The sequence below is a fragment of the Brassica napus genome, chromosome C9, assembly GCF_020379485.1.
Source record: "Brassica napus cultivar Da-Ae chromosome C9, Da-Ae, whole genome shotgun sequence".
NCBI classification, from domain to species: Eukaryota; Viridiplantae; Streptophyta; class Magnoliopsida; order Brassicales; family Brassicaceae; genus Brassica; species Brassica napus.
Genome location: NC_063452.1, coordinates 29,705,632 through 29,732,996, shown reverse-complemented (window position 1 = coordinate 29,732,996; position 27,365 = coordinate 29,705,632). Strand labels below are relative to the sequence as shown.

General features: G+C 40.3%; 4 protein-coding genes and 1 non-coding gene across 5 annotated transcripts; 4 read left to right on the top strand and 1 right to left on the bottom strand.

Annotated features, from left to right (window-relative positions):
• Positions 1-361: 361 nt before the first annotated feature.
• Positions 362-2,846, bottom strand: LOC111203252. The gene is made up of 6 exons (XM_048767830.1): positions 2,679-2,846; positions 1,949-2,546; positions 1,656-1,888; positions 1,385-1,567; positions 948-1,333; positions 362-836 (listed from the first exon to the last, which is right to left on the bottom strand). The coding sequence occupies exons 1-6, from the start codon at positions 2,844-2,846 to the stop codon at positions 362-364; spliced, it is 2,043 nt and encodes a 680-aa protein (XP_048623787.1).
• On the top strand, positions 2,275-2,381 carry LOC125593795. Its single transcript, XR_007329686.1, has one exon. It is a non-coding gene; the product is annotated as a small nucleolar RNA R71 (small nucleolar RNA).
• A 2,257-nt stretch (positions 2,847-5,103) lies between the features above and the next one.
• LOC106373976 (long chain acyl-CoA synthetase 5) lies at positions 5,104-12,788 on the top strand. Its single transcript, XM_013814088.3, has 18 exons — positions 5,104-5,521; positions 5,723-5,786; positions 5,881-5,970; positions 6,069-6,125; positions 6,209-6,257; positions 6,401-6,477; positions 6,615-6,654; positions 6,747-6,841; positions 6,977-7,144; positions 7,229-7,339; positions 7,427-7,514; positions 7,586-7,652; positions 7,731-7,806; positions 7,900-8,017; positions 8,093-8,478; positions 8,577-8,759; positions 8,861-8,980; positions 9,061-12,788. The coding sequence occupies exons 1-18, from the start codon at positions 5,367-5,369 to the stop codon at positions 9,115-9,117; spliced, it is 2,001 nt and encodes a 666-aa protein (XP_013669542.1). The 5' UTR covers positions 5,104-5,366; the 3' UTR covers positions 9,118-12,788.
• Positions 12,789-21,178: 8,390 nt separating this feature from the next.
• Positions 21,179-22,948, top strand: LOC125592578. The gene has a single exon (XM_048767829.1). The coding sequence runs from the start codon at positions 21,179-21,181 to the stop codon at positions 22,946-22,948; it is 1,770 nt and encodes a 589-aa protein (XP_048623786.1).
• A 27-nt stretch (positions 22,949-22,975) lies between these two features.
• On the top strand, positions 22,976-27,083 carry LOC106439760. Its single transcript, XM_048768597.1, has one exon. The coding sequence runs from the start codon at positions 22,976-22,978 to the stop codon at positions 26,654-26,656; it is 3,681 nt and encodes a 1,226-aa protein (XP_048624554.1). The 3' UTR covers positions 26,657-27,083.
• Positions 27,084-27,365: the final 282 nt, after the last annotated feature.

The following is a 27,365-nucleotide window of genomic DNA, read 5'->3' as shown; positions in this document are numbered from 1 at the left end:
CTGCATCTAGGAGTTTTAGAATCTCTTTATTAACAACATCTTTCAAGTTGGGGTTCAACCTTCTTTGATGCTCTTTTGAAGTCATAGATTCATCCTCTAGATGTATCCTATGCATGCACAAAGAAGGTGATAACCCTTTAATATCATCTAGTGAGTAGCCTATTGATTTTCTATACTTTTTAAGTTCATTCAAAAGTTTAGACAATTCATCTTCACTCAGCTCACTACTCACTATGACAGGATAAGTCTCATTAGGGCCAAGGAAAGCATACGTTACACCATGGGGAAGAGGTTTAAGCTCCACTTTTGGTGCCTTGAGTTCACTCCAATCATCCTCTTGGAGGTTCTCTTGTTGAGTAGTTTAGGAAGCATGGTGAATCTCATATGAAAGCTCCTCATTCTGTTCTTCACCACTAATCCCCTTGTGAGAGTCCAACATCTTCACATAGGCATCACTTTCCTTGTTCTCAATCACTTGGACTTCTCTCTCAATTGTTAAGGCATGCTGTAGAGAGTCTTCAAGTGCCAACTCCTCTAGAAGCTCATCAGCTAGAACATCCATTTCATCAATGTAGAAAACTTGGTTCTGGATGGTTGGCCTCCTCATCACTTCATTGATGTCAAAGTGGAGGATGTTCCCTTGTCCAAGATGAAGATCAATCTTTCTTTGTCTAACATTCACAATGGCTCCTTCTGTGGCTAAGAATGGTCTTCCAAGGATCAAAGGGTCTTGGGCTTCTTCCCCCATCTCCAACACAACAAAATCAGTAGGGATCTCAAAGTTACCAACCATCAAGGGAAGGTCTTCTAAGATACCAACAGGAATCTTCACTGATCTATCAGCCAACACCAAAGAGAGTTTACACTTCTTGTATTGAGTAAATCCAAGCTTCTTTGCAATAGACAAAGGCATCAAGCTGACACTAGCTCCAAGATCGCACATACACCGCTCAAACACCATGGGTCCTAGAGCACAAGGTAAGGTGAAACATCCTGGATCCACTAGCTTCCTTGAAACATCTAACCTCTGGATAATGACACTGCACTCGTGGGTAAGGATCATCATGCCCTCCATCTCTTTCTTCTTTGCAGCTATAACATCTTTCAAGAATTTGCTGTACTGAGGGACCAACATAAAAGCATCATTGATGGGCATTGTGACCTGAACTTCACTCATTTGTTTCTCAAAGAGTGCCTTGTACTTCTCCAATAGCTGTCTTTTGAATCTCCCAGGGAATGGTAGCTTTGACTCATAGGGAGGAGGAACAAAAGATGATTCCTTTGTTGGAGTAGCAGTTTCGCCATGTTTCACTGTCCTCTTCTCTTCTCCAACCTTTCATTTACCCTTAGCTTCAACAATCTTATCTAGAATTTCTTCATCAACCTTCTCATATACAATCACCACTTCATCATCAATGTTGATAGCCACCTCCCCACCTTGCTTTTCACCATCCTTGGTGAGAATTCTTGGAGGTAACTCTCTACCACTCCGTAGGGTGATTGCTTTCATTGTTTCCTTGGGATTTTGCTCTGGCTTTCCAGGTAATGCCCTTTGTTGGCGACTTGGCTGAGAATTCATTGAGCTCATTGTAGCTTCCATCAATCTTGGAGTGAATGTTCTTGAACTCATAACCCATTGTCTTCTCATTCTTTGCCTGAAAATCCAAAAGTTTCTTGAACATTGCATCCACACTTGTATCTGAAGCTGGAGCTTGGGAAGAACTTCCTTGAGCTTGAGTAGACTGCTTGTTGTTATTGTTAAAACCGGGAGGCGTGTTTTGCCTAGGCTGATAGCTCCCTTGCTGAGTGTTTTGCTTCTGCTGGTATCCTCCTTGCTGGTTGTTAGAGTAGGACATTTGCTGGTAGTTGTTGTATTGAAAGTTATGCTCTTTCATGTACCAAGAACCATTGTTGTTGATGAAGCACAGCTCTTCTTGGCCTTCCAAACCATCAACCTCATTGATCTTGGAAGGAACCTCTTGAATAGGACCACCCACAAAGTTCATCTGCTCTTGCTTAGCTTGCTTGGAAAGAAGTAAGTCCATATTCTCTTGCAAGGACTTGATCTCTTTCTTTGTCTGCTGATCATCACTTCTGTTGACCCTATCATGCTCCTCACTGTAGACCGAGTCACTTTTGGCCATGTTCTCTACCAGCTCTTCTGCCTCTTCCTCAGTTCTTCCCAAGAAGAAACCATTGCTGGCGGTATCAAGCCTGTTTCTGCACTGTGGTAGAGCTCCTCTATAGAAGGTGCTAAGCAAACTCTCCTTGCTGAAACCATGATGAGGGCATTGTGAACAGTAGCCCTTGAACCTCTTCCATGCTTCACTGAAGCTCTCTAGACCTTTCTGTTGAAACCCAGAGATTTCATTCCTGATCTTAGATGTTCTTGAAGTAGAGAAGAACTTGTGTAGGAAAGCTCTCTTACACTCTTCCCAAGTAATAACAGTGTCACTTGGGAGACTCTTCTCCCACTGGTGCGCCTTGTCGCCCAAAGAGAAAGGGAACAACTTTAACTTGAAAGCATCTTCAGAAACACCATTTATCTTGGACAAGCCATAATATTTATCAAACTTGTACAAGTGATCAAAAGGGTCTTCAGCAGCAAGGCCATGATACTTGTTGTTCTCTATTGTGTTGAGCAGCCCTGACTTGATCTCAAAGTTGTTGTTCTCTACTGGTAGTGCTCTGATTCCCAACCTATGACCATTAATGTGAGGTTGATCATAGGTTGCAATGGCACGAGCTTGGTGCGGTGGATGTTTTGGCTGGCATTGTGGTCGAAGGTGATCAGCTCTTGGATCAATGCCTCCTTGGGCATCACCATCTTGAGGCAGATTCTCCATATCAAACCCCAACCTTTTCAAGTGAGTCTGTTGCTCTACTTCTCTTCTCTGTCTTACAATCTCCCTCTCAAGTGCTCTAATGTCTTCAACTCTTGGAACTAGGTTTGTTGGATCTCTGCTCCTTGTGTTCATACACCTGAAATGCAAAGGGAGAAAAAGAAAGAAAAGCAATAACACAATTAAACAAAAATTGACTTAGTCTCAAGCAAAATGACTAAATCCCAATGTCACAATCAACTTAGAATTTGGCAACAACGCCAATTTGATGATAGGAGTTTCAAGGCTCCTAATCGAATGTTTTAGAATAAAGGATGTCAAACCAGTTCTAAGTGATTCTAAAGCAAATGGAATGCAAGACCATGCTTAATTTAAGTGCTATCAATTGGTGAGATGATTTTTGAACTAGAATACTACTAAAATGCAATAAAGGACAAAACTTTCTTTCTTATGAGATAAGAAAACTCAAGGACTAAAATAATTGACCTTGGGTGATCAAGTTTCAATCTAAAGATGGTATCTTTCAACCAATCTATTAACCGTGGACCTAGACACAATCCTAAACAGACTCTATCTCTAGATGAATGCTCATTCACTAAGATAACTAAAGCATCAAATCTCTTTGGTTGAATATTATCTAAGCAATCATTAATTTCAAGTACATTAGCCATTTTAACACCTTTAACATCAAATCTCTTTGGTAAAGAGTGTTAAAAGCATAGTAGAGTTGGTTCAGGCATTTCATCGAACACCTATCGGGTGTGAAATGCCAAAGGCTCAACTTTAGAGAGGCCAACTCTAAAGTTGCATTAAAAGCACTCTACTAGCAAGGAACAAGATAGATCTATACTAAAACACCTTAGATCTAGGTTAATCACCCTTAGTCTCCCTAACCCATGAATCCAAAGATGACTACTCACTACTCTTCATGATGAGCCCAAGAATCAATGATGATTTGGTGCAAATCATGATTAGTGATCAAGATAATCAAGCAATCACAAGAGAAAATGATCAAGATAAGATCTTTCACCTAAAAGTTCTTTGTGATCAGATAGAAAACAAGATGATCCTCCAACATTAGGTTTAGAGACTATTTATATGACTTCTAAAACCTAATGGGCTCAGTAAACAACCTGAAAAGCCCAAATTAAACATAAATTTGCGACCATAAGATAAGACGCGGCGCGGGTACACTAGGTCGCTCCCGTAGGTCGCTCCACATATTTTGCTTCACGTCTCCAAATCGCGCGCGGGCACTTGACGTCGCTCCCCCAGGTCGCTCTACATCTGAAGCGGGTTAATCACCTCGCTGTGGTACGTCGCTCTGACATGCTTGCTTCTCGTCTTCAAATTGTACGTGGGCACGGGACGTCGCTTCACTAGGTCGCTCCACATAGTGAAAGTTGTCGACAAGAGGTTGGGCTCGGAGCGGGTGTTTCACCCCGGTGCAAAAGGTCGCGCTGTCTTCGTTTCACCTGGAGCGGGTGTCGTAGGTCTCTCCCGTAACCCGCTCTGGTGCTCTGCTTGCTCAAACAACACTTTCCACTCCCTTTTTGATCCCAAATGCTTCCAAGTACCTCTATGAACTCCAATGGAAACTCCAAGACCTGATAAAGACTTATGCAATGCAAAAAGGAGACTAAAATGCATGATCCCTAATCTAAATGATCAAAACATGCAAGAATAGAGAGTTAAAACAATGTAAATATGAAAGATATCAAGATGGTTTGATGAAGACATATAACACTTGAGCCAAATTATTACATAGACAACAACTCAATCAGATTCAAACTTAACAAAAGCTTATGCTGATAACAAAAGAAGGCTTTTAACTCAAAAACGCAAGCACAAACGGAGCTTTGTGGCATTGATTTTGATAAGGCTTTAGTGAAACTTAACGAGCTCTCTTCAACTCTCTCAGACAACTCTTCTACTTGAACATTCATGAAAGAAGATGTAGCAGGCGGTTTGATAAGGAGGCGTTCCGCGGGACGGCCCGCGAAAACCTATATATTATGCGGTACGGGTTCCGGCCGGCATTTTGAAGACCGCAGCCCGCGCGGGACAGGCCCTCTGTGATCCGCTCGATGACTAACCCGCCGCGGTACGAGACAGAACGGGATGGGTAAACCTGTTTGACATCTCTAGTTTGGGTATTTCATATCCTTTTTAGATCCTAAATACCTGAACCTGATCTAGATCTGATACGGATCCGAATATTATGGATATTTTACAGATATTTTTATTATAGATCTGAACCGATCCGGACCCACGAAGAATCTACTCGAACCCGATTAGGCAGGACATTTTTAAACTCAAAAATCATACTATTGGGCAGGACCATAGCGAGTAATATTGGGCTTATTATGAGCCTTTTAAAATGGGCCATAACGACAAACGAACAGTGAAATAGAGTTGGGAAGGTCTCTTTAACCGCCGGGTTTCAAGCCGCGAACTCACTCCTCCGCTTATGAAGTTTCAAATATAGCTAGACAGAGAGAGAAAGAAAGAGAAAGCAGAGAGATGACGTCCCAGAAGAGATTCATCATCGAGGTGGAAGCTGCTAAGGAAGCTACCGATGGAAAACCCTCCATTGGTCCTGTCTATCGCAGTACTTTCGCCAAAGACGGTTTCCCTAACCCAATCGACGGGATCGACAGCTGTTGGGATATTTTCCGGTCGGTGAAATTCTCGTTTCCATTTTTTTTTTCATTTTCCAGGAAAATAACTTTTTGATGTTATTATACTTTCAGTGAATCCTTTGGCTTTTCTTTTTGTTCTCTCGTTGCATTGCCATTTCTTGAGGATTCTTTTGCGGAAAACGGTGTTGATCCGTGATTGTAATGTTTTCTTCGTTCTGTTTGGTTCTTTTCTTGTAGCACGGCTGTTGAGAAATATCCAAACAATCGCATGCTTGGTCGACGTGAGATTGTGAACAACAAGGTGTCCTACCCATTTTTCTTTTGTATTTATTTATTTATTTTAGCTTTGTGATATAATTAATACTGTGTTCGGAGTTGATAGAATTTCTTCTCAGGCAGGAAAGTATGAGTGGAAGACATACAAAGAAGTATATGACATTGTCCTAAAACTTGGAAACTCTCTCCGTAGCTGCGGGATTGAGGAGGTTCATATTCATTTCTGCCATCTCCAGTGTCTTCTTTCTTTAAATGTGATTCTCTTGTACCTTAGAGTTTGTCCTTTTCCGGATATGTGGAAATGTAGGGAGGAAAATGTGGTATTTATGGTGCAAACTGTCCTGAGTGGATCATAAGCATGGAGGTACGTTAAACATATTAAACTTTGCTAATATATCGTTTGATTTCTTTTGCTCCGGAGATTTAAAGGTGAAACTTCTGATGCAGGCATGCAATGCACATGGGCTCTATTGTGTTCCTTTTTACGATACTTTAGGTATGCCTTCTCTATATAAACAAGTTTTGTTTTTTAACTCTTCTTAAGCTTGCTCTACTACTAGTCTAGCCCAAAATATGTTTTTTTGGAGATTCAACTCTTCTGAGTCTTTCTGGTGTAGTAACGTCCAGTTTTGAACACAGGCTCTGGTGCCGTGGAGTTTATTATTTCCCATGCAGAAGTTTCCATTGCTTTTGTAGAGGAGAAAAAGATTCCTGAGGTATCTTTCTTTTGTATCATATATTCTATCGTGACTTATAAATAACTCCTGAGTTAGCCCAAAGCTTCTGACATCATTGAGATCTACACATTTGTACTACTCTGTGTGGTTAACTTCATTTTCCATTCAATTGTCAGCTTTTTAAGACATGTCCAAACTCCACAAAGTATATGAAAAGTGAGTCATACTAACTGATTCATTCAACCTTTTCCTCTTCTCTAAACTTTGTGATGCTAATGATGAAATGTGTGTTGACTACAAATGCAAAGCTGTTGTGAGCTTTGGCGGTGTCAAATCGGAACAGAAAGAAGAAGCTGAAAAGTTAGGACTGGTAATACATGCTTGGGATGAGTTCTTGAAGCTGGTAGGAGACTTTCATTTGCGTTATTCTGACTTTTTTTTTTTACTTATTTACTCATCCTTTGACGATGTCATTCATAAATAGTATGATATCTCTAATCTCCCTTATTTAGTTTTGTTTTTGTTTCCTCTATGACAGGGTGAAGGTAAGCAATATGATCTTCCTGTTAAAAAGAAAAGCGACATTTGCACAATTATGTATACTAGCGGAACCACTGGTGACCCAAAGGGAGTTCTGATGTCAAATGAGAGCATTGTTACCATAACAGCTGGGGTGAGGCATTTCCTAGCGATTTTTAACGAATCCGTGAGTTTTCTTCTTTCTAATTTGTCATGATTCACATGGAAAATCTGCAACTTTGAGCTGAAATGTTCTAAATTAAACAAACAGCTTACTGAGAAAGATGTCTACATATCTTATCTTCCTCTTGCGCACGTCTTTGACCGGGCTGTGGAGGAGTGCATCATTCAAGTTGGTGGTTCAATCGGTTTCTGGCGCGGGGTGAGTACATCTCAAGATTCTGATCTTCCAAACCAGTTATGTACTTGGTTGATATGTTCATGTGTCTTATGTTCTGTCTGTCCTCAGGATGTTAAGTTGTTGATTGAAGACCTTGGTGAGCTAAAGCCAAGTATTTTCTGCGCTGTTCCTCGTGTCCTAGAACGAGTATACACAGGTATTATCTTTATCCAGTGTTAAGATATATTCAACCATTTATTTATATGTTAACATGTCATGCTCCAATAGGTCTGCAGCAAAAACTATCCGTTGGTGGTTTCTTCAAAAAGAAAGTTTTCAATGTTGCTTTCTCCTAGTAAGTTCAGGCTTTCTCTGTACTACCTATAACTTGTGTTACACGTATATTGATCTAACACATCCAAAACGTGCTTAGTAAATTCGGAAATATGAAGAAGGGGCAGTCTCATGTCGAAGCAGCTCCATTCTGTGACAAACTTGTCTTCAACAAGGTAGCAACTTCTTCAGAACTCTTAAAATTTTATGAAACTCTTATAAGACGTCAAGGTCGGTACAATTCTTTTTATACCTAATCTCTCTCAAAGGTTAAACAAGGACTGGGAGGCAATGTGAGGATTATTCTATCTGGAGCAGCTCCTCTTGCTAGTCACATAGAGTCATTTCTTAGAGTTGTGGCATGTTGTCATGTTCTACAAGGATATGGTATCCCTTCAGACCCAAATTAAAATGATATGTAGAACGATCTCTTTTATTCTTATGATCTTTTTCTTGGTGTAGGTCTAACTGAGAGCTGTGCTGGTACTTTTGTTACCTTCCCTGACGAACTTGACATGCTTGGAACTGTTGGTCCACCAGTGCCAAACGTGGATATTCGCCTAGAATCTGTCCCTGACATGGAATACGATGCTCTTGGAAGTATTCCACGAGGCGAAATCTGCATCCGTGGGAAAACTCTGTTTTCTGGATACCACAAACGTGAAGACCTCACCAAAGAGGTTCTTATTGATGGATGGTTTCACACAGGTGATATTGGTGAGTGGCAGCCAGATGGAAGCATGAAGATAATTGACCGGAAAAAGAACATCTTCAAACTCGCGCAAGGGGAGTACGTTGCAGTTGAGAATTTAGAAAATGTGTACGGTCAAGTAGAAGCCATTGATTCAGTAAGTCAGAACTTTAGCTCAGTGAACTATAAATCTTCTGACATGTTTTTTTTTACCATTATCATTAAATTTTCATTAATATGTTTGTTTTATATTAGATATGGGTGTATGGGAACAGCTTTGAGTCCTTCCTTATAGCAGTCGCTAACCCAAGTCAGCAAACTCTTGAACGCTGGGCCGCGGAGAATGGAGTGAATGGAGACTTCGACTCTATATGTCAAAACACAAAAGCAAGAGCATTCCTACTTGGAGAACTCGTTAAGACAGCCAAAGAGAGAAAGGTTTCTTCTTTATTTGATCTCTCGTCTTGTCTTCTTTTGTCTCCCTTTTTTTTTTTTTGATCAAAATCTTCTTTTGTCTCTTTAATACTCTGCATCTGTAGTTGAAGGGTTTTGAGATCATTAGAGCTGTTCATTTGGAACCTGTGGCTTTCGACATTGAAAGAGACCTTCTTACTCCTACCTACAAGAAGAAGAGGCCTCAATTACTCAAATACTATCAGGTGAGTTTTACATCATTTTTGACGGTTTTGAGCTTCTTTAAATATATTGGTATTAAATCTGTTTTTTTTTTTTTTGATAGAATGTGATTGATGATATGTACAAGACTGCAAAGGAAGGTCAAGCTTCAGTACAGTAGATCCCTTCTACGTTCTAGTTTCATTCATTCTTTCTTTTTCATGATCAGGCATGACTTTCTTCATTTACGTTTCTCTAAATAAGGTTTTGTTAATGTCTTTGAGATGCTGCATAGCATCTTGACATACTACAACATGTCTTACTCTATAATTTTATTCCAAAATTTCATGTTCCTAGACATTGTACGAACTTTAACCCGATATCTTATAAACAGTGGAGAATTTAGTTTGGGGTTGTTAACTAGGCGTATTTGAGCAACACATCGGTTTCTATCTTTATACAAAACAGTTGGTTTTATATTCAGAAATTGGTGTCAACACACCTAAACCAACCTCTATTTTGCAATATACCCATAATTTTTGATGCTAAATTTCCTTCCCATTTTACCCCTACCACCTACCTTCCCTACGCCATAGACCCTCTGCGTTGAGTGTCAGGAGACTCAGGACACACATAATTTTTCCATCAGTCTAAGCATTAATTCAACTTCTAATAACCACCTACCAATTCATTGATTCATTCCTCTGTTATCCAAAATTTATTTTATTTCTTCTCCTAAAACCGAAACTTGGTCAAAGATAGAGCTTTGATTTCTTAATCGTAAGATGCAAGAAATCAACCTCCCTTTGAAAGTGTTTGCGGCTGGCGAGGAACCGACTGGTGAACGAATCAGCCATCATGATAATGCTCTTGATGAAGCTCACGCCTCAGGTGGTGTTGATCAATGTAAGGCTATTACTCCTTGCGTTCTCGCAGAAGCTGCAAAACAGTTGGCCTTTAATTTCTACGACACCTTTTCGAAAAAGCAGTCTTAGATTAATATAGTTTTTTTCATCCAACTTTTTTTATTTTCTGGTTTTACTTGTTACAGAGATATTATTAAATCTTATCTTTGGCATATACTTTTCTTGCATGGTCGAGTTTCAAACAATATTTGGTATCAACTAACAACATTGGACCCATGCGTGATGATCTTGTGGGACTTAAATGACAAACAATCCACTCATCAGTTAATATTTTAATTACCAGCTACCATATGTAGGTTACATATATTGTGCCTACACTAAAACCATGGTGTCCATATTTTAGACATGTGGTCATATTGATGTACATAACTGATAAACAATTCATTTATCAGCTAACACCCTCATTAGCAACTAACAACCCCCACAGAGGCCTTATTTATATATGGGGTGAGTATCTGATAGACTGTAACTTTCCCTCCAAGCTGCCAATCCACTACCAAATCAGATAAAAAATTATTTATCTACTGGCAAGTATGTTCCATGCATGTTTGTTTACACAAAGAACTGGATGTGTTTTTAGTCACATGTAGATATTTATAGGTCATAACTGATAACCCATCCTCTTATCAGATAACATTTTTATTATCAACTAACAAAACCGAAGGAAATCCATATTTAGCTATGCGGTGACGTTATGATAGCCTATAACTATCCTGTCAAACTGATAAACCAATAACAAAACAGATAACATATTAGTTGATAACAAAACAGATAACATATTATTTATCAACTAAAAAGTCATGTTCCATGTTTGTTGTTTATCAACTAAAGATGGGGTTAATAACTTACGTGCTGATATTAGTGTACATAACCGCTAAGCCACATAAGACTGACATTTCCATCTGAAAGATCAAGCACTGTGAAACAGCACTGCCTTAATCTAAAAGAGAGATTAAGGCCTTATACATTTCAATCAAGTGCTAATACTTGTGTCCTTGTTAACTAATACTTGTGTCCTTGTTAACTAAGATTGACATTTCATTCTTCCTCTTATCAATCTCTCTTTTATATTTACGTGGAACCCACTGCTTGATCAAATATACTGATTTATTGAATATAATAACTATACAGGTTCTTTACTTGATTCATATCATGGTGCAAAATGATTTCATTCTGTTAGTATTGGGATTTTATGTGAATCTAATAAATATTCTACATGGACAAAACTAATCATTTATATTTTCAAAAATTAAAATAAATTAATTTTAAATTAATAGTTCTAGATAACGAAGGAAATAAGTGATTTTCATTGTCTTTGTGTAGAAGACAAACCTATTTTATCGCTGTAAAAAAAAAAAAACAAACCTATTTTATCACAGTATTAATAGCAAATGACACATTATGCCAGGTATAATTTACAAAGTACATAAGTGTTCTAACTAAATTTAAATATGGTAATTCATAACCAAAATTTTTTTATTTTTCTCGTATAGTTGAAAGGGATCACTTTCGACATTAAGTGATCTAATGACCACCATTTATTGAGAAACATTGATTTATAAATGTTAAAATATTTCAATACTATCTTTTGATGTATGCCAGTGCTAAATATTCACTTTTTGAATGATTAATTGTATTCCAATAGAATATTTTGTTTGGCTTTTTTCATCAAAATAAAATAAATTTTTTATCTTATTTTTTTTTCTTGAATTCCAATAATAATAAGATCATAAATATAAACCACGATTATTATAAACCTTGTTGGCATTGCGCTAAACCCCGTACGTGCGGTCGCGTAGAGCCTGGCTCCGAATTATTGGGATTATACAAATATTATTCAGGGATTTTTAGAGCTTTTATACTACTTATTGTGTATATATATATTATATAATGCAGCTTACTACAAAAAGAAGAAGATAAGTTGGTGTAGTGGCTAAGATGCCTAACTTGAGTCACTGGTAATTGTTTCGATTTGCCAACAACTGAAGTTTTTGTTTTTTCAGCTTAACTTTAATGAAGTGTAGTAATGTAACCCTAAGGAAGAAGATGAAACCGAAATGTCTATACTACTGGCTACACGACCTATAACCCTGTTTCATTGGCTGCCAGATATTTTTTTTCTCAATTATTCTTTCATTTTTTTGTATTTACACTCAAACTAATAGATCTAATTAGAAAAGTTGATCTCTGAATCTTCAGTGAAAAAAAAGTGAGCTTTTCATATTTTCCAATTTTCAAGCCGATTATACCAAAATCGTTATGGCTCTCATCCTTTGAGTGCTTATCTTTCGATGATAGGGCCACCGAGACAAAGTTTTTGGAATATGGAGTATATGTGATCATTTACGTATACCACACATGTACAAATTGCTTTAGTGTGTACAAGTATCATTGCAATTTGATTACACAAAACGTTTTAGATTCGGAATGTAATGCTTTTGGATTTTTAAATACATCAAGGATTCTCATATGTATATTAGTGTTTCACAGTGTTCAAGAAATTTATAGACGATAGTAAAACGCTTTATAGAGGATTATTGATCAGGAAGGTGCCTACACCTTCTTTTTTTCTTAAATCGTTCTAAAAAAAATTGTTCGTTTGATTTGCCGCTTAGGGGGGGATCCTAGGCACCTCCTAGACCAATTAAAATCCTGGTATCTAATGATTCATACAAATATCTGCATCAACAACTATGAGACGCATTATAAGTTGGTAGACTCATCACGATTTTTGGTTTTTGAAAGAAAAAAATGAGTGTAGTATATGTGGAGCGGAGGAATAATCAATAGATTACATTCTATTTGAAGGTTCACCAGCTATACAAACTTGAGCGTTTTCAAATACTTCATCTAGCCCTGGATTGTTTCCAGTGTCTTCAATATTTTCAAACATGAATTAGCTATTATTGAGACTTCCAAACAATTATGACTTAAGTGACTTTCTATGGCTAATATGGTATATTTGGAAGAACAGAAATGATAAAAATTATTAACAACAAAAATGAAAACTCACGAGAGATTTTGCGGGTAGCGAAAATAGAATGTGCATTATGGGCAGAGGCCCAACTCAACGAATTAAAAGTTTCAGAGGATAAACATCTTACTCAAGTGTGCCACCAAATGAGAGAAGTGTGATGGTGTTACATGGATGGAGCCAGGAGAGAACAAGATATTTTTCGAGTCAAGGATTGTTCTGCAGCGCATGAGATCCAAATGACCATATTATAGGGGACATGAATATCCGACGAACCCTACCCACATTTACATGCAGAACGCGAAGCTTTAATTTGGGCAATATAGTGCTGGAAGACCCTATAGTTCTCAGAGGTGGTATACCAAATATACTGTTCTAAAGGTGAAGATAATATCTACACCGATAGAATGATCGACCTTCGCTTCCCACCTATATGAATTTCAACGATGTAAAGAGTTATTTCCGAACTTTACAATCAAAGATACCAAGAACACAATGGAGGACAAATTTTCGTGAGGTTTCAACATTTTCCTTCTGCTATATTGATTATATACACTGGTTTGCCTTTCTAAATCAGTGTTTGATTAGAAGTAATAAAGTTATTTGTTGGAAAAAAAACTTAGGCCACAAAACTAGATTTATATCTCATTTTGCTTTCGAAAAAAACCATTTGTATCTAACACATCTCACAGCTTTAAATTTCTGTATAATGGTCCAAGTATATTTTATTTATTAAGGAAATCTGAGTTGGTTTGCATGGAATCTTTCCAATTTGTCTTCTCGTGTATTTTTGATATTCATGTATAGATTTTTGTTATGGATCTTTTGTTTTCTCATTTATTTCTTTTGATAAAATGATGAAAAAACATTTTCAACATCAGATATTTCATTTTGTTTTCATATCCTTTTGTGAAATTTTTTTAATCTAGTGGTTTGACTAAATGCTCATTAATTTTCTATATCATAAGGTCTAAGTATTTAGTCTCAAAAATGTGATTTATTAACAATTACACAGATTAATGAAGAAATAAAATTACATACAGTCTTCAGCATAGTGCAATAGATCGACGTCGGGCGTAGATCTTCATAAAACAGATGTGGGTGATATAAAACCAAATAAAATTACAGGTTATAATATGTGTATGTAATGTTTTCATAATTTGTAATGTAGTATAATAAAATAACTCGTAAAACTTCATTATTTTTTCATGTTGAAGATGTTTTGATTGTTAATAAACTATTCTCTGATATTTTGGAAATATCAAATATCATGATGTCCAATATCTTTGTTTTTCAGCCACTATTTTGACAAATTAATTATACAAAACTCTTAAAGAGAATATTGAAGCCTATCCATATTCGAAGTTGCTAATTGTCAAGTATAGTGACCATCGTCTCTTGTAACTCGTAAGACACTATTCCACTTTGAAACTCGAGTTTGTTGACTAGAAATAATAATATGACAGTAAATAAAGTCATATGTTATCATATTATGCATAGTTTTTTTTATGAAATTTCAAATTATTGATCTATGATAAAGAATGTTATATACAAATCAATCTCATGCTAAGGAGCTCTAAACTTTGGTAAAATAAAGTCTTTCTCTAAAGTGTAACTTGAAACCGTCTACTTAGTAAACCTCCTAGCTTATAGTCTGGCTTGTACTTGAGAGAGAAAATTCTATTCTTCATTGCCTTGTCGATCAGTCTTTTTATATGATCTGTCGAAGTCCTAGGTTGGTAATGCCGCCTAGCATCTCTCTCTCCAAATGTGATATATTGTAGTCCGGAACAGTAGCTTAGCTAAGCTTGAATCCACTCCCTTCGCTCTCATTTTCTGCAGGCTATGGAGTGTCCATTGCCAGTCCGGATTGATACTAGTCCCTACCAGTTTCTGTGCAAGGCCCTCCCATACCGTATAAGAGTAACGACATGCAAAAAAAAGGATGGTCTCACAGCACTGCGCCATTCTCCATTGTGTCATTTGATCTCATGTAGACAACATGTTCTTAAACACTAGCCACACAATGAAGGAATAGTGAGGGACACCTTGCGTGAACTAAATCACCTTGCTCCATTCCACCTTATTCTTTTAGACCTCACCTGCTCCCACGTTCTAGAGGCTGAGAAAGTTGTTCTGAAGTCATCATCTTGATGCTTACACATCACTATATCACTACCATTTCCAGGATGAGGAAGTTCAATTTGCATAATTCTATTATGTAGATCATGAAACCGACGACTACACTTTCCTCGAATACTCCATCCCTTCATTGCCACAGCATCACTAACCTTTGCATGTCTCAGTACACCAATATAAGTAGTGCCAGCAGCTCATGTGATGTCAATCAATCGACCATTGCCAAACCAACTATCAAACCAGAAGTGACAACTTTGGCCATCCGTAACATCTATCATGATAAACTGGTAAGCTGCATCCCTCAATTTAAGTAACTTCAGCCAAATCCAAGACTCTTTTCAATCATCTCTTACATCCCAAAAAGTGTTATATCTCAGCAAATAACGTTTCACCCAACTAACCCAAAGGGAAAAAGGCTGAGTGAACAAACACCAAATGAGTTTCAAGGGAAACACTCTCGCCGATTCCCGAAGCTTCCTTACTCCAAGTCCTCCTTCTTCTTTTGGATAACAAAGATCCTCGCAACTTATTTCGCCTTATGTGTTTGAGTTGGTGAACCTGACCAGAGAAACGCAATACACATACTCTCTATTATGTCAAGACATTTCGCTGGTAATATGAAGGCCGAACTCCAAATGTTCAAAGTGCTAGATATGACAGATTGCATCAGTTGTAACTTTCATGCAAATGAAAGAGATTTGTTGGACCAGCATAGCATTCTTCCTTGTATCTTGTCAAATAATGGCACGTAATCATGGCTGGTAAGAGACTTCGTGGTCAGAGGCATGGCGAGGTAACAAATAGGCAGAGTTCCAACTCCTATGCTTAAAATCTCAGCTGTTGAGAGGAGGTCTCTCACATTACTTCTTAAAGCATACATGGAAGATTTACCTTCATTAATATGTAGGCCAGACATTCTTGCAATTTTTTTTATAATCTCCAAGACTCCCAATAGCGACTCTGATGTATATTTGGTAAACACAAAAATATCATCAGCGAAACTTAAATGAGTAAGCTTAACTCCATGACAATGAGAATAATAAGCAAATACCCCTGCCTCTGCTGCTTCATTTAAGAGCTTTGATAGAACATTATTGAATATGACATATAGGTAAGGAGAGAGGGAGCATCCTTGCCCTGATACCTCTGGCGCTTGTGAAGAACCCCTTCAAACTTCCATTTATTGATACCGAAAAAGAAGTAGTTGATATGCACAGCTGTATCCAATGAATGAACTGAGAAGGCAATCTCATTGCTTACAAAACAGAGATAATGAAGGACCATTTTATTGTGTCAAAAGCCTTGAAAATGTCAAATTTGATTGCACATTTCTATTTATTGGCTGTCTTGTGGTAACCATTAACAAGTTCTGAGGCGAGTAAAACATTTTACACCAACAGCCGTTGCGTAATGAAAGCACATAGATTAGCCTCAATCAGGGAAAATAATATTGAGTCTGTTTGTTAGAACTTTGGATATGACCTTGTACAATAAGTTACATAAAGCAATGGATATGCAATCCTTCATTGTTGTCTGGGCATTTATCATTTTGGGAATTAGGGAGAGGATGGCTGCATTTACTCCAGTAGGCATGAAGCCAAATAGGGAAAAAAAAACATAGTAAAAGCCAGTATGCATAGTTTTTGAAAACGTCAAGTATAATGAAAAAGTGATACAGTTTAGAAAATTTTAAAACTTAAGTAAAATCACATGTTATCATATTCTGCATTTTAGAAAATAAAAAGGTCGTACAATTTAGAAATTTTAAATTTTAAATATACAAAATAATCTCGATAATTTCTTTCCCCATCACTAATATATACATATAAAATAAAATAAACAACTTTTTAATTTAATATTAGTATTTACAAGAAAATAATGTATCCAATATAACCATAAATCTCTTATATATTTAAAAGAAACATTCTTAAAAATAAACTTCGAATAAAGATGTATTATTTATATGTATTTTCACCTAATGTATTTTCATAGCTAGTTTTAAATAGCTTTTAATTACTAGGTATACTACAGAGGTTACTATTGATATTATTTTTACATGTATTGTGCACCATGTTCAAAATTACGTTAAACGTGAATCGGGAGATTGGGTTAGATGTAACGAAGTAAAAATTGGAGATTTCTGTTTTTTTTTTGTCAACCATATTTCATTAGTACTAAAACATCCAAGTTATTACATAGTTTTTATTATCAACTCTGTCTTGCTTTGCTAAAGTATCAACATAACTTAGACATTCTCTAGATACATAATAAAAAGTATAAGCACATTCTTTCGAACACTCTATCACATCTTGTAACACAAAGGTGGCCTCCGTTGAGCAATTCACTTTCAGAATTTGTTCAGTTCCCAACTAATTTAACTCTTCAACTCTGTTCTTGCAGTCAGCCATAAATGCAACCTGATGATAATGTAGCATTTTTAACTGTTGCACGGCTAACAATAAAGCTATAGCTTATGCTTCCCCAACTGAATTTGTATTCTTGACCGAAGATGGTCCTTGTAGAAGATGTTGGTTATGTGCATTTGGCCTGAGTTTCACCTACGGCTCTGAAGTGCCCACTTCAGAAACCTGTCTTCAGCACTTTGTTGCTATATGGAAATCGGCGAAGTTGCCTAGAGCACTGAAGTGACCACTTCAGAAAGGCTGCATCTTGCACATTGATGCTCTAGGAAAGCTGTTATGTTTGGGCCTAAGTGTTTTCGAAACTCATTAGAGCTAGGGTTTTGGGGACACAAGATACCACTATATATTTCTTGTGCATCTTCTAAACTAAGAAGCCAAGCCAAGAAAGAAGAGAAGACAAGAGAAACTCCACAGAATCTAGAAAGAAAAACAAGCATAAAGCTCAAAGACTGTCAAAAGGGATCTGCAGTTGAGCAAAGAACAAGAAGGAGACAAGAGAGAAGAAGTCAGAGAGTGAGAAGCTACCAAAGACAAGAGAAGAAAAAAAGTTCGAGTCTTTGTATTCTTAGAGTATTTTGGTATTGTACTCTCCTTATGTAATCTCCTTTGTCATTCTCAAGGAAGTGAGAAGTGACTGAAACTTGTAAGCTTTGCTTGTTAGTGGAAGTTGTGGGAGAGAGATCCCACCCCAGAGGTACCGGAAAGGAAATTGGATGAACAAATCTCTTTTGTCTTTAAATTTATGTTTTCATCACAAAGATCCAATTTTAAACACTCAAAGGGTAGGAAAGTTAGGTATATGGGTTAACCCTAACAAGTAGTATCAAAACTAGGAACTGATAGCTGTTTGGTTGATACAAGGTCAAGTTGCAATTTTTTCCAACAAGTGGTATCAGAGCTCCAGGTTCGGAGGAAGAGTGTTAGAAGATTCAATGGCGAATACAAGGATAGAGGTGGATAGGTTTGATGGAACAGGAGATTTCTCCTTATGGAAGGTTAATATGCTAGCTCACTTTGGTGTTCTAGGTTTGAAAGGAATTCTTATAGATGAGAAGCTGTTGAAGGATCCACCTAGTGAACAAGAGGAGTTGGAAGCTACTACGAAGGATCCATAGAAGGGGTTACCAGGGATCTCAGATGCTGGTCCAAGCATAGATCCAGTAAAGCTCGAGAAATCAGAAAAGGCTAAAGATCTGATTGTCTTGAATGTGGGAATCAAGTGCTAAGGAAGATCAAGCACTGTGAAACAGCAGCAGCCATGTGGTCAACATTGGACAGCTTGTACATGGAGTCTTCATTGCCAAATCGCATATATCTACAGCTGAAGTTCTATACTTTCAAGATGAATGATGTGAAGAGTATAAATGAGAATGTTGATAACTTTCTCAAGGTGGTAGCAGATCTGAACAATCTAGGTGTAGATGTGTCAGATGAAGTCCAAGCAATTTTGCTGCTAAGTTCATTACCCCAAACGTATGACCAGCTAAAGAAAACTCTCAAGTATGGAAGGGACAGTCTCAGCCAGTGGCGGAGGCAGTTCTTTAGCAAGGGGGTCAGTTGACACAGGTGGATTTGTAGAATTTTTTTTTTTACTTGTATTTTGAAGAAGAAAACTGAAAACATGTTACTAATTTGATTATTGACCCACGTAATAAATTTTTACAAGGGAACTGACCCCTCTAAATGATTTTGCTGGCTCCGCCACTAGTCTCAGCTTGAATGAAGTAACAAGAGCTGCAAGGTCCAAGGAGAGAGAGTTAACTGAAAGTGGAAGCAAGTCTAGACCAAGTGCTGAAGGTCTCTATGTTGATTCAAGAGGAAGCAACCAACATGGAAGAGCAAGGTCTAAGAGCAGAGGAAAGTACAGTCTAAGCCACGACTTGATAAGAACAACAAAGGTTGTTTTATCTGTGAAGATGAAGAGCACTGGAAAAGAGATTGCCCGAGAGGAGGGACAAAGGCTCTGCAAATACTGTAATTGAGTATAAGGAACCAATTATTTTAATTGTTAGCACTCATAACACAAAGAAAGGGTGGATTATAGACTCGGGTTGTTCATACCACAACACACCAGACAAGGAAGTCTTGTTTGACTTCAAGGAGTTTGATGGTGGTAAAGTGTTAATGGCTAACAACACCTATGGTAACATCAAGGGGATATGAAAGGTTCGGATTGAGAATCCGGATGGTTCAGAAGTGATACTCAAGGATGTTAAATACATGCCAGAGGTGAGTAGAAATCTGATTTCATATGGGATGTTGGAGAAGTCAGGTTGCAAGTACAAAGGAAAAGGCTTCAAGGTTCAGTTTTACAAAGCTGGAAGGAAGGTGATATCAGGAGAGTATCATGAAGGGCTCACCTGTTGGACCCGAATATGACCCTCAGGTGAGGTACCGATAAGCGTGAGCTAGCATGTGGGTTGCGATAAGCCCATCATAACAAAGGGAGCTGAAAGCCGAGCTGACGACTGGACCTGGGAGACATCATAGCTTAGGTCACGACAGAAAGTGAGCTAACACCTTAAGAGACTCGGTCAAGAGGAGCCTAAAGCGAGCTCCGTAATTGAAGCCAAATATCTAGGAGAACAGTTGAAGGGTTGCCAACGAAACCTAGACTATATAAAGATGAAGAAGATAAAAGACAAAGGGGATCTCTTTTCCATATATCAACTTTTGTACTAGATTAAAAGCATTACGTATTCTTTAGCAATCATCTCAAGATACATTCCTTTGTATTCATCATCTTTCAACTCATCAATAAAATCATATTCATTCTTCAAGTTTATTTACGGGATTCAGCCCACGATTCTCATTCATCTCTCTTGACCTAACCTAAATCTAAGAAGTGAAACCTTGTCTCTCACAATTGGCGCCGTCTGTGGGGACAAATAATCGAATCCCTTTCTCTAAAGCTTAAAGGATGAATCCATTAGACGGAACGAATCCATCTAACCCCGATCAATCGAACCAGAGCAATAGCTCACCGAATCGCACTGCTCCGGGGGCAAATAACCCGAGAGCCTCCGGAGGGACCAACTCTGGGTCCTCAGCCCTCAATAACCCATCGCATCAATCCGCTCCGAACCAAACGGAAGATCAGCTTTCTGAGATCCGTCGGATGATGCTCCAGTTAGTGGACAAAGCTCAAGAGACCGAGCGAACGGTGCAACAGTTAGCCGAACGGCAGCAACAGTTCGAAGAGATAACCAGATCTCAATCCGCAACGACCCAACCGTCCGTCCACCAGGGAAGAGGAGTCACTTTCCATGAACGGTTAGCTGACCCTTCCTTCCCTAGAGAGCGCCTGAACTTCTCCCCTGATAGCCCAGGTGCAGAAGGGCAGGAACCTGCTTTCCAAACGCCTCGCGCTAGGACAGCTCCTGCGTTTACCCCTCCTATCACCAGCACCATGGGGAGCAATGTAGCTACAACTAGCTCCATGCCTGATCGAAACACCGGTGGGAGCACCCGTTTGCCTCCACCGCCACCTCCTTCCGGGTCTGGAGCAGGAACCAACATACCGTCCGGGGCAGAACATCAGCTTCAGTGTTTCAAGCTAGGGTTTCAACCCCAAGCACAGACGAATACCAAAGGACGGATGCTGATCCTGCAGCTCTCCGCACTAACCTCGCTCGGAGCCTAAGGACCAATGAGCGACCTATTTCGCCAGCTAGCTGGGAAGACGACCGAGCTCGGTCTCACCAGGAACCTGCTCGCCGAGTATCTGATAATGACCCAAATGTCCTTCCCTTCGAGGGACCTGACGCAATTCGCAGGTACATGGAGCGAACCCACGCAGCTCTCCAGAAATTGGGAGCTCAAGTTCACAAGGTAACGAGCTCAGCTCCCGAAATCGAGAGCTTAATTGAGGAGACTCGTGGAACTCCGTTCACCGATAGAATTGCCAACTCTTACATAAGAGATACTCGAAAAATTAAGATTCCTGAATACGATGGGAACGCAGACCCAAAGGCCTATTTAAGAGCCTTCCGATTAGCTATCGTTAAAGCTCACTTCACAAAGGAAGAGTGTGATGCAGGATATTGCAGAACATTTGCCGAAAACCTGATCGGAACAGCTCTCGAATGGTTCTCCAGCCTCGAGCCGAACTCTATAGACAGTTTCGATCAATTGGCTAACGCCTTTATGAAGCAATATTCAACTCACATCCTGAAACAAGCGTCTGAGGCTGACCTCTGGAAGATCAGACAAGGACTGGGAGACTCACTGCGAGTCTACATCGAAAAGTTCAGAGCAGTAAGAACTAAACTCTCGAATCCCAACGATCAGGTAGCCATTGAGGCTCTTAGGAGAGGTCTCTGGTATAAATCAGGTTTCTTCTCGGAGCTAACGCTAAATCCCCCTCCAACTATCGATGACGCCCTCCATAAGGCCTCTAGATACATTACCTTGGAGGAGGAAATGGCAGCATTAGATAAGCTCCACAGAAAACCCCAGAGTCACCCGAAAGGCGAAGCCTCCGATGGAAAGGGACCTCACAAAAGAGGTAGCTCCCGAAATAATCAGACCCAGGGAGAACATTCTTACGTAGTCGAGGAAGACAAGGAAGAAAAACCTGTCGCCGCGACAGCTAAAGCCCCCTGGTCCAAAGGTTATGACGAGAGCAAACATTGCTCTTACCACGATCGAAAGGGACATTCAACCGAAGAATGTTGGGACCTCCAACGACAACTGGCTGCTAAATTCGCAGCCGGAGAAATAAAAGATGTGGACCTCAAAAAGCCACAACCTTATCAGAAGAGAGGTCCCAGAGATAGCTCTCCAAAACGCGAGAGGTCACCTGAAAAAGAAACAGACTCACCACCCCCAGCTCCCAAAAAGAGAGTCGATATGATCCTTGGAAAGTTTCCACAAGGAAAAAGCCTACAAATCGAGGCCCTCTTGAGTAAACCACCTCCCCAATCGAGCCCTGGCTCAAGGATCGATTACATCCTTGGAGGGTCCGATGTGTGTCAAGACTCCGTTAACTCTATTAAAAGTCACGTACGGAAAGCTGTGTCAAACACTCAGTCCAAACCGACCAAGCCTGAGTCTAACACTAAGATCTCTTTCTGGGAGAGTGAGACATTAGACCTCGATAGACCTCACGACGATGCCCTTGTCATAACATTAAATATAGCAGGGTACGAGGTACCTAAGCTCATGATCGACACCGGAAGCTCCGTCGATCTTATTTTCTACAACGCACTAAAGGGAATGGAAATAGACGACTACGAAATTGTCGACCAGAAATCCAACCTCGTAGGTTTCTCAGGTGAAACAGCCACCTCATTGGGAACAATTAAGCTCCCAATTATAGCTGGCGGAGTCATGAAAATGACCAACTTCATAGTTGTCGACAAACCATCCCCTTTCCACGCAATCCTCGGAAGGCCTTGGATTCATAAGATGAAAGCAGTAGCTTCAACTTATCACCAATGCGTGAAATTTCCAACAACCAACGGAATAGCTACCATACACGGTAGCCAAAAGATTTCAAGGATCTGTTACCTGGGAGGATTCGAGATCATAAAAGAATCCCCCCAATAGCAATTACAGATCCAGGAGAGTCGCGAAATGCAACGAAATATCCGAGGTCCCCCTAAGAACCTCACCGAAAAAGTTAGCATCGACGACTCAAATCCTGAGAAACAGGTGAGCATCGGATCCGAGCTACCTCTCGAAACCAAAAAGGAGCTCGTCGAATTCCTAAAACAGAATATCAAAACCTTTGCATGGACCACCAGCGACATGAAAGGCATAGATGCAAATGTCACCACTCATAAGCTCAATGTAGACCCTACTTTTAAACCGATCAAACAGAAACGTCGTAAGCTAGGTCTAGAAAAAGCCCAAGCTGTCAACGACGAGGTCGATCGACTAACAAAGGCCGGGTCCATCCGAGAGGTACAATACCCCGATTGGCTAGCTAACCCAGTGGTAGTAAAAAAGAAGAATGGGAAATGGAGAATCTGTGTAGACTTCACCGATTTAAACAAAGCCTGTCCTAAGGACAGCTTCCCGTTACCTCATATCGATCGTTTGGTCGAAGCAACGGCTGGACACCAGCTCTTGTCCTTTATGGATGCCTTTTCAGGATATAACCAGATTATGATGGATCCTGAGGATCAAGAGAAAACCGCATTCATAACTGAACGAGGAACCTATTGTTACAAGGTCATGCCGTTTGGTTTGAAAAACGCGGGAGCTACCTATCAAAGGTTAGTAAATAAAATGTTCGCTGGACAACTCGGAAAAACCATGGAAGTCTACATCGACGACATGTTAGTCAAATCCTCAAAGGGGGAGGACCACATCTCCCATCTAAGAGAATGTTTCGAAATCCTCAACAAATACGACATGAAGCTAAACCCAGCTAAGTGTACCTTCGGAGTACCTTCCGGCGAATTCCTAGGTTACCTCGTAACCGAAAGAGGCATCGAAGCCAACCCGAAACAAATAGCGACATTCCTGGAAATGCCATCACCTAAAACGACCAGAGAGGTACAAAGATTGACCGGACGGATCGCAGCACTAAATCGATTCATCTCCAGGTCCACCGATAAATGCCTTCCATTCTATAAACTTCTGAAAAATAATAAGAAGTTCTTATGGGATGAAAAGTGCGAAGAAGCCTTCAAACAGCTGAAGGCTTACCTCTCGGAACCTCCGATACTATCCAAACCTGTAGTAGGAGAACCACTGTACCTGTACCTCGCCGTGTCGGCAGCTGCAGTCAGCGGAGTGCTAGTACGAGAGGAACAAAACGAACAGAGACCTGTCTATTATACTAGCAAAAGCTTAATAGACGCCGAGACGAGATATCCCACCATGGAAAAACTAGCCCTAGCAGTCGTGACAGCTGCCAGGAAGCTGCGACCTTATTTCCAATCGCACTCGATCATCGTAATGACCTCACAACCATTACGGACGATTCTGCATAGCCCTAGCCAATCCGGACGATTAGCAAAATGGGCTATAGAGCTCAGCGAGTACGACATCGAGTACAGACCCCGAGCAGCAGCAAAAGCTCAGGTCCTCGCCGATTTCGTTATTGAGCTAGCATCCGAACATCTAGACCAGGAAACAGAGGTTCCGAAATGGAGCCTATACGTGGACGGAGCCTCGTCAAGGCAAGGCTCCGGTGTCGGTTTAAGACTAACCTCCTCAGCCGGAGAAACCATCGAACAATCCTATAGACTTGGATTTAACGCTTCCAACAACGAGGCCGAGTACGAAGCACTAATCGCTGGATTAAAGCTCGCCCTGAGCCTCGGAATTCGGGAGCTAAACGCCTACAGCGACTCGCAGCTGGTAGCTAGCCAGTTTCACGGGGAATACGAAACAAGGGACGAAAGAATGGGGGCATACCTCGAGGTCGTCCTAAACCTCACAAAGCAGTTTGACAAGTTCGAGCTAACGAGGATCCCACGAGGGGAGAACTCCTCAGCAGACGCGCTCGCCGCATTAGCTTCCACATCCGACCCTCTCGTAAAACGAATTATACCCGTGGAAGGAATCGAGAAGCCAAGTATCGACATAGCTACCAAGGCTGAGATGGATAGCAAACCAAAGGAAAAAATAGAGGATAACAGCCTCCCGACGGTAGCTACCCAAGTTTTCACGACATTCTGGTTCCCGAAAACTAGAACACGCAGCTTTAGAAAGCACACCTCCAGGAAAGCAACCCAGAACCCGGAAAACAACGACAAAAGTGAAGGTACTCACCGAAGTTCAGACTCCCTAGAGCCTAACTCTACGAGTACCTCCGGGGGCACCATCCAGACCTCGGAGCCACTTGTCTATAAAGTCCAAACAAGAAGCCGCACCGCTCTTAAAAACGCATCTAGGAACGCTACACAAACCACAGGGGATAACGAGGAAATTGGAGATATTCCTCAGAACCCAGAACCTACTCCAACGAATATCTCCGGGGGCACCACGGCACCAGGTCCCGAACAGGAATCTCCCTCCTCTCTTCACAACAAAGTTGTAGGGAGAGAAGACTGGAGAATACCGATCATGGATTACATCCTAGAGGGAAAAATTCCACCCAACAAGTGGGAGGCTCGAAAACTCAAAGCCTTAGCAGCAAGATACTGTATAATCGAGTCAGCCCTCCACAAACGAAGTGTCTCCGGACCTTACCTAAAATGCGTTCACGGCCTAGTAGCTATGAAACTCATGAAGGAAATGCACGACGGTTCCTGTGGAAACCATTCCGGAGGCAGAGCCTTAGCCATCCGAATAAAAAGACAAGGCTACTTCTGGCCTACCATTATCGCAGATTGTGAGGTCTACTCCTCATCGTGCGACAAATGCCAAAGGCATGCACCGATCATACACCAACCAGCGGAAAAGCTGTCTAACATATCAGCTCCCTACCCATTCATGAGGTGGTCTATGGACATTATAGGTCCATTAGTACCTTCAGGGAAAGGAAAGAAGTTACTAAACCTCCTGGTCCTAACCGACTACTTCACGAAATGGATTGAAGCTGAAGCTTTCCAACAAATAAACAGATTCGAGGTCGAAGGATTTGTTTGGAAAAACATCGTATGCAGGCATGGCGTCCCATACGAAATCGTAACCGACAATGGAGGACAGTTCATATCCCACGACTTCAAAAGTTTCTGCGATAAATGGAACATCCGCCTCACCTTCTCATCACCTCGGCGACCTCAAGGGAACGGACAGGCGGAGGCTGCCAACAAATCAGTTTTAGCAAACCTCAAGAAACGCCTAGGAGCCCAAAAGGAGCTTTGGTCGGAAAAACTACCCGAAGTACTATGGGCCTGCCGAACCACCCCACGAAAAGCTACAGAGGAAACTCCCTTCTCCTTAGCTTACGGGATGGAAGCTGTCGTCCCAGCAGAAACCACCGCAGGTAGCCTCAGACGGGAGCTCTGCACCTCAAATCCCGCAGCTAATAACCAGCTCCTGATGGATAGCCTCGACTTGATCGAGGAAAGACGAGACCAAGCCTTGCTTCGCATTCAAAATTATCAGCAAGCAATGGCACGACACTACAATTCCAAAGTAAGGCCCCGACAGTTCGCCGTAGGGGACCTAGTGCTTAGGAAAGTGTTCGAAGGAACAAAGGAACCGGGAGCTGGAAAGTTAGGAACCAACTGGGAAGGACCCTACCGAATTATCCACATAGTACGACCCGGAGTTTACAAACTCCAGAAGGTACGAACCGGGGTACCTGAAATCCGATCGTGGAATGCCACGAACCTCAAAAGATACTATCATTAGGTACCTAAAACCCCTGAACTACGTTTGGCTTGATCCCTTGACTGGGTACGTAGGCAACTCCGTCATGAGTGCAGCCCCAACCTCTTCTCACCAACCTCCTCACCTAAGCCAAAGGGGCAGGTGTTACCAAGAACACTTAGCCTAAAAATAGTTACTGCGTAAATAATCTGAATCATGTATTCTCTGATATCTGATATTAATAAAACGATTGATTCAGTTTCATAAACATCAAAGGTCTTAAAACCCTCCAAGAAAATTTAGGTCCCCCTAAATCGGGACCTAAGCTCAACAATCTCGAATACATTCAGGTCCCTAAAAACCTGAACCTAAGGTCCTAAAATCCTTAACATAAACTAAGGTCTTAAAATCCTTAACAATCAGCAAGGTCCTAAAATCCTTAACATAAACTAAGGTCTTAAAATCCTTAACAATCAACAAGGTCCTAAAATCCTTAACAACTGCAAGGCCGCAAAATCCTTAACAATCAACCAGGTCCTAAAATCATAATCAAAACCAAAAGGTCTTGAAACCCTTATCAAAATCGAAAGGTCTTAAAATCCTAAAGAATCAGGAAAATCCTGAAATTCCTCAATTTCATCCGTTAAACTTCAAAGGCCTCGAAGTCCTTCGAATTAACTCAGGTCCCTATAAATCTAAATCCAGGTTCCTACGAACCTGAACAACCAGGTCCCAGAACCTTTCGAATCGG

Excerpts from the sequence above, each read along its gene's own strand:
- LOC111203252 (XM_048767830.1), bottom strand. The coding sequence starts at position 2,846 with ATGGAGAATCTGCCTCAAGATGGTGATGCCCAAGGAGGCATTGATCCA. Across the intron at positions 1,334-1,384 it reads TGGTGATTGTATATGAGAAG|GTTGGAGAAGAGAAGAGGAC; the intron begins GTTGATGAAGAA and ends GGTAAATGAAAG. Across the intron at positions 837-947 it reads GGACCCATGGTGTTTGAGCG|ATCAGTGAAGATTCCTGTTG; the intron begins GTGTATGTGCGA and ends GTTGGCTGATAG.
- LOC106439760 (XM_048768597.1), top strand. The coding sequence starts at position 22,976 with ATGCAACGAAATATCCGAGGTCCCCCTAAGAACCTCACCGAAAAAGTT.
- LOC125592578 (XM_048767829.1), top strand. The coding sequence starts at position 21,179 with ATGGAGCGAACCCACGCAGCTCTCCAGAAATTGGGAGCTCAAGTTCAC.
- LOC106373976 (XM_013814088.3), top strand. The coding sequence starts at position 5,367 with ATGACGTCCCAGAAGAGATTCATCATCGAGGTGGAAGCTGCTAAGGAA. Across the intron at positions 7,145-7,228 it reads TAGCGATTTTTAACGAATCC|CTTACTGAGAAAGATGTCTA; the intron begins GTGAGTTTTCTT and ends TTAAACAAACAG. Across the intron at positions 7,807-7,899 it reads ACAAACTTGTCTTCAACAAG|GTTAAACAAGGACTGGGAGG; the intron begins GTAGCAACTTCT and ends TCTCTCTCAAAG.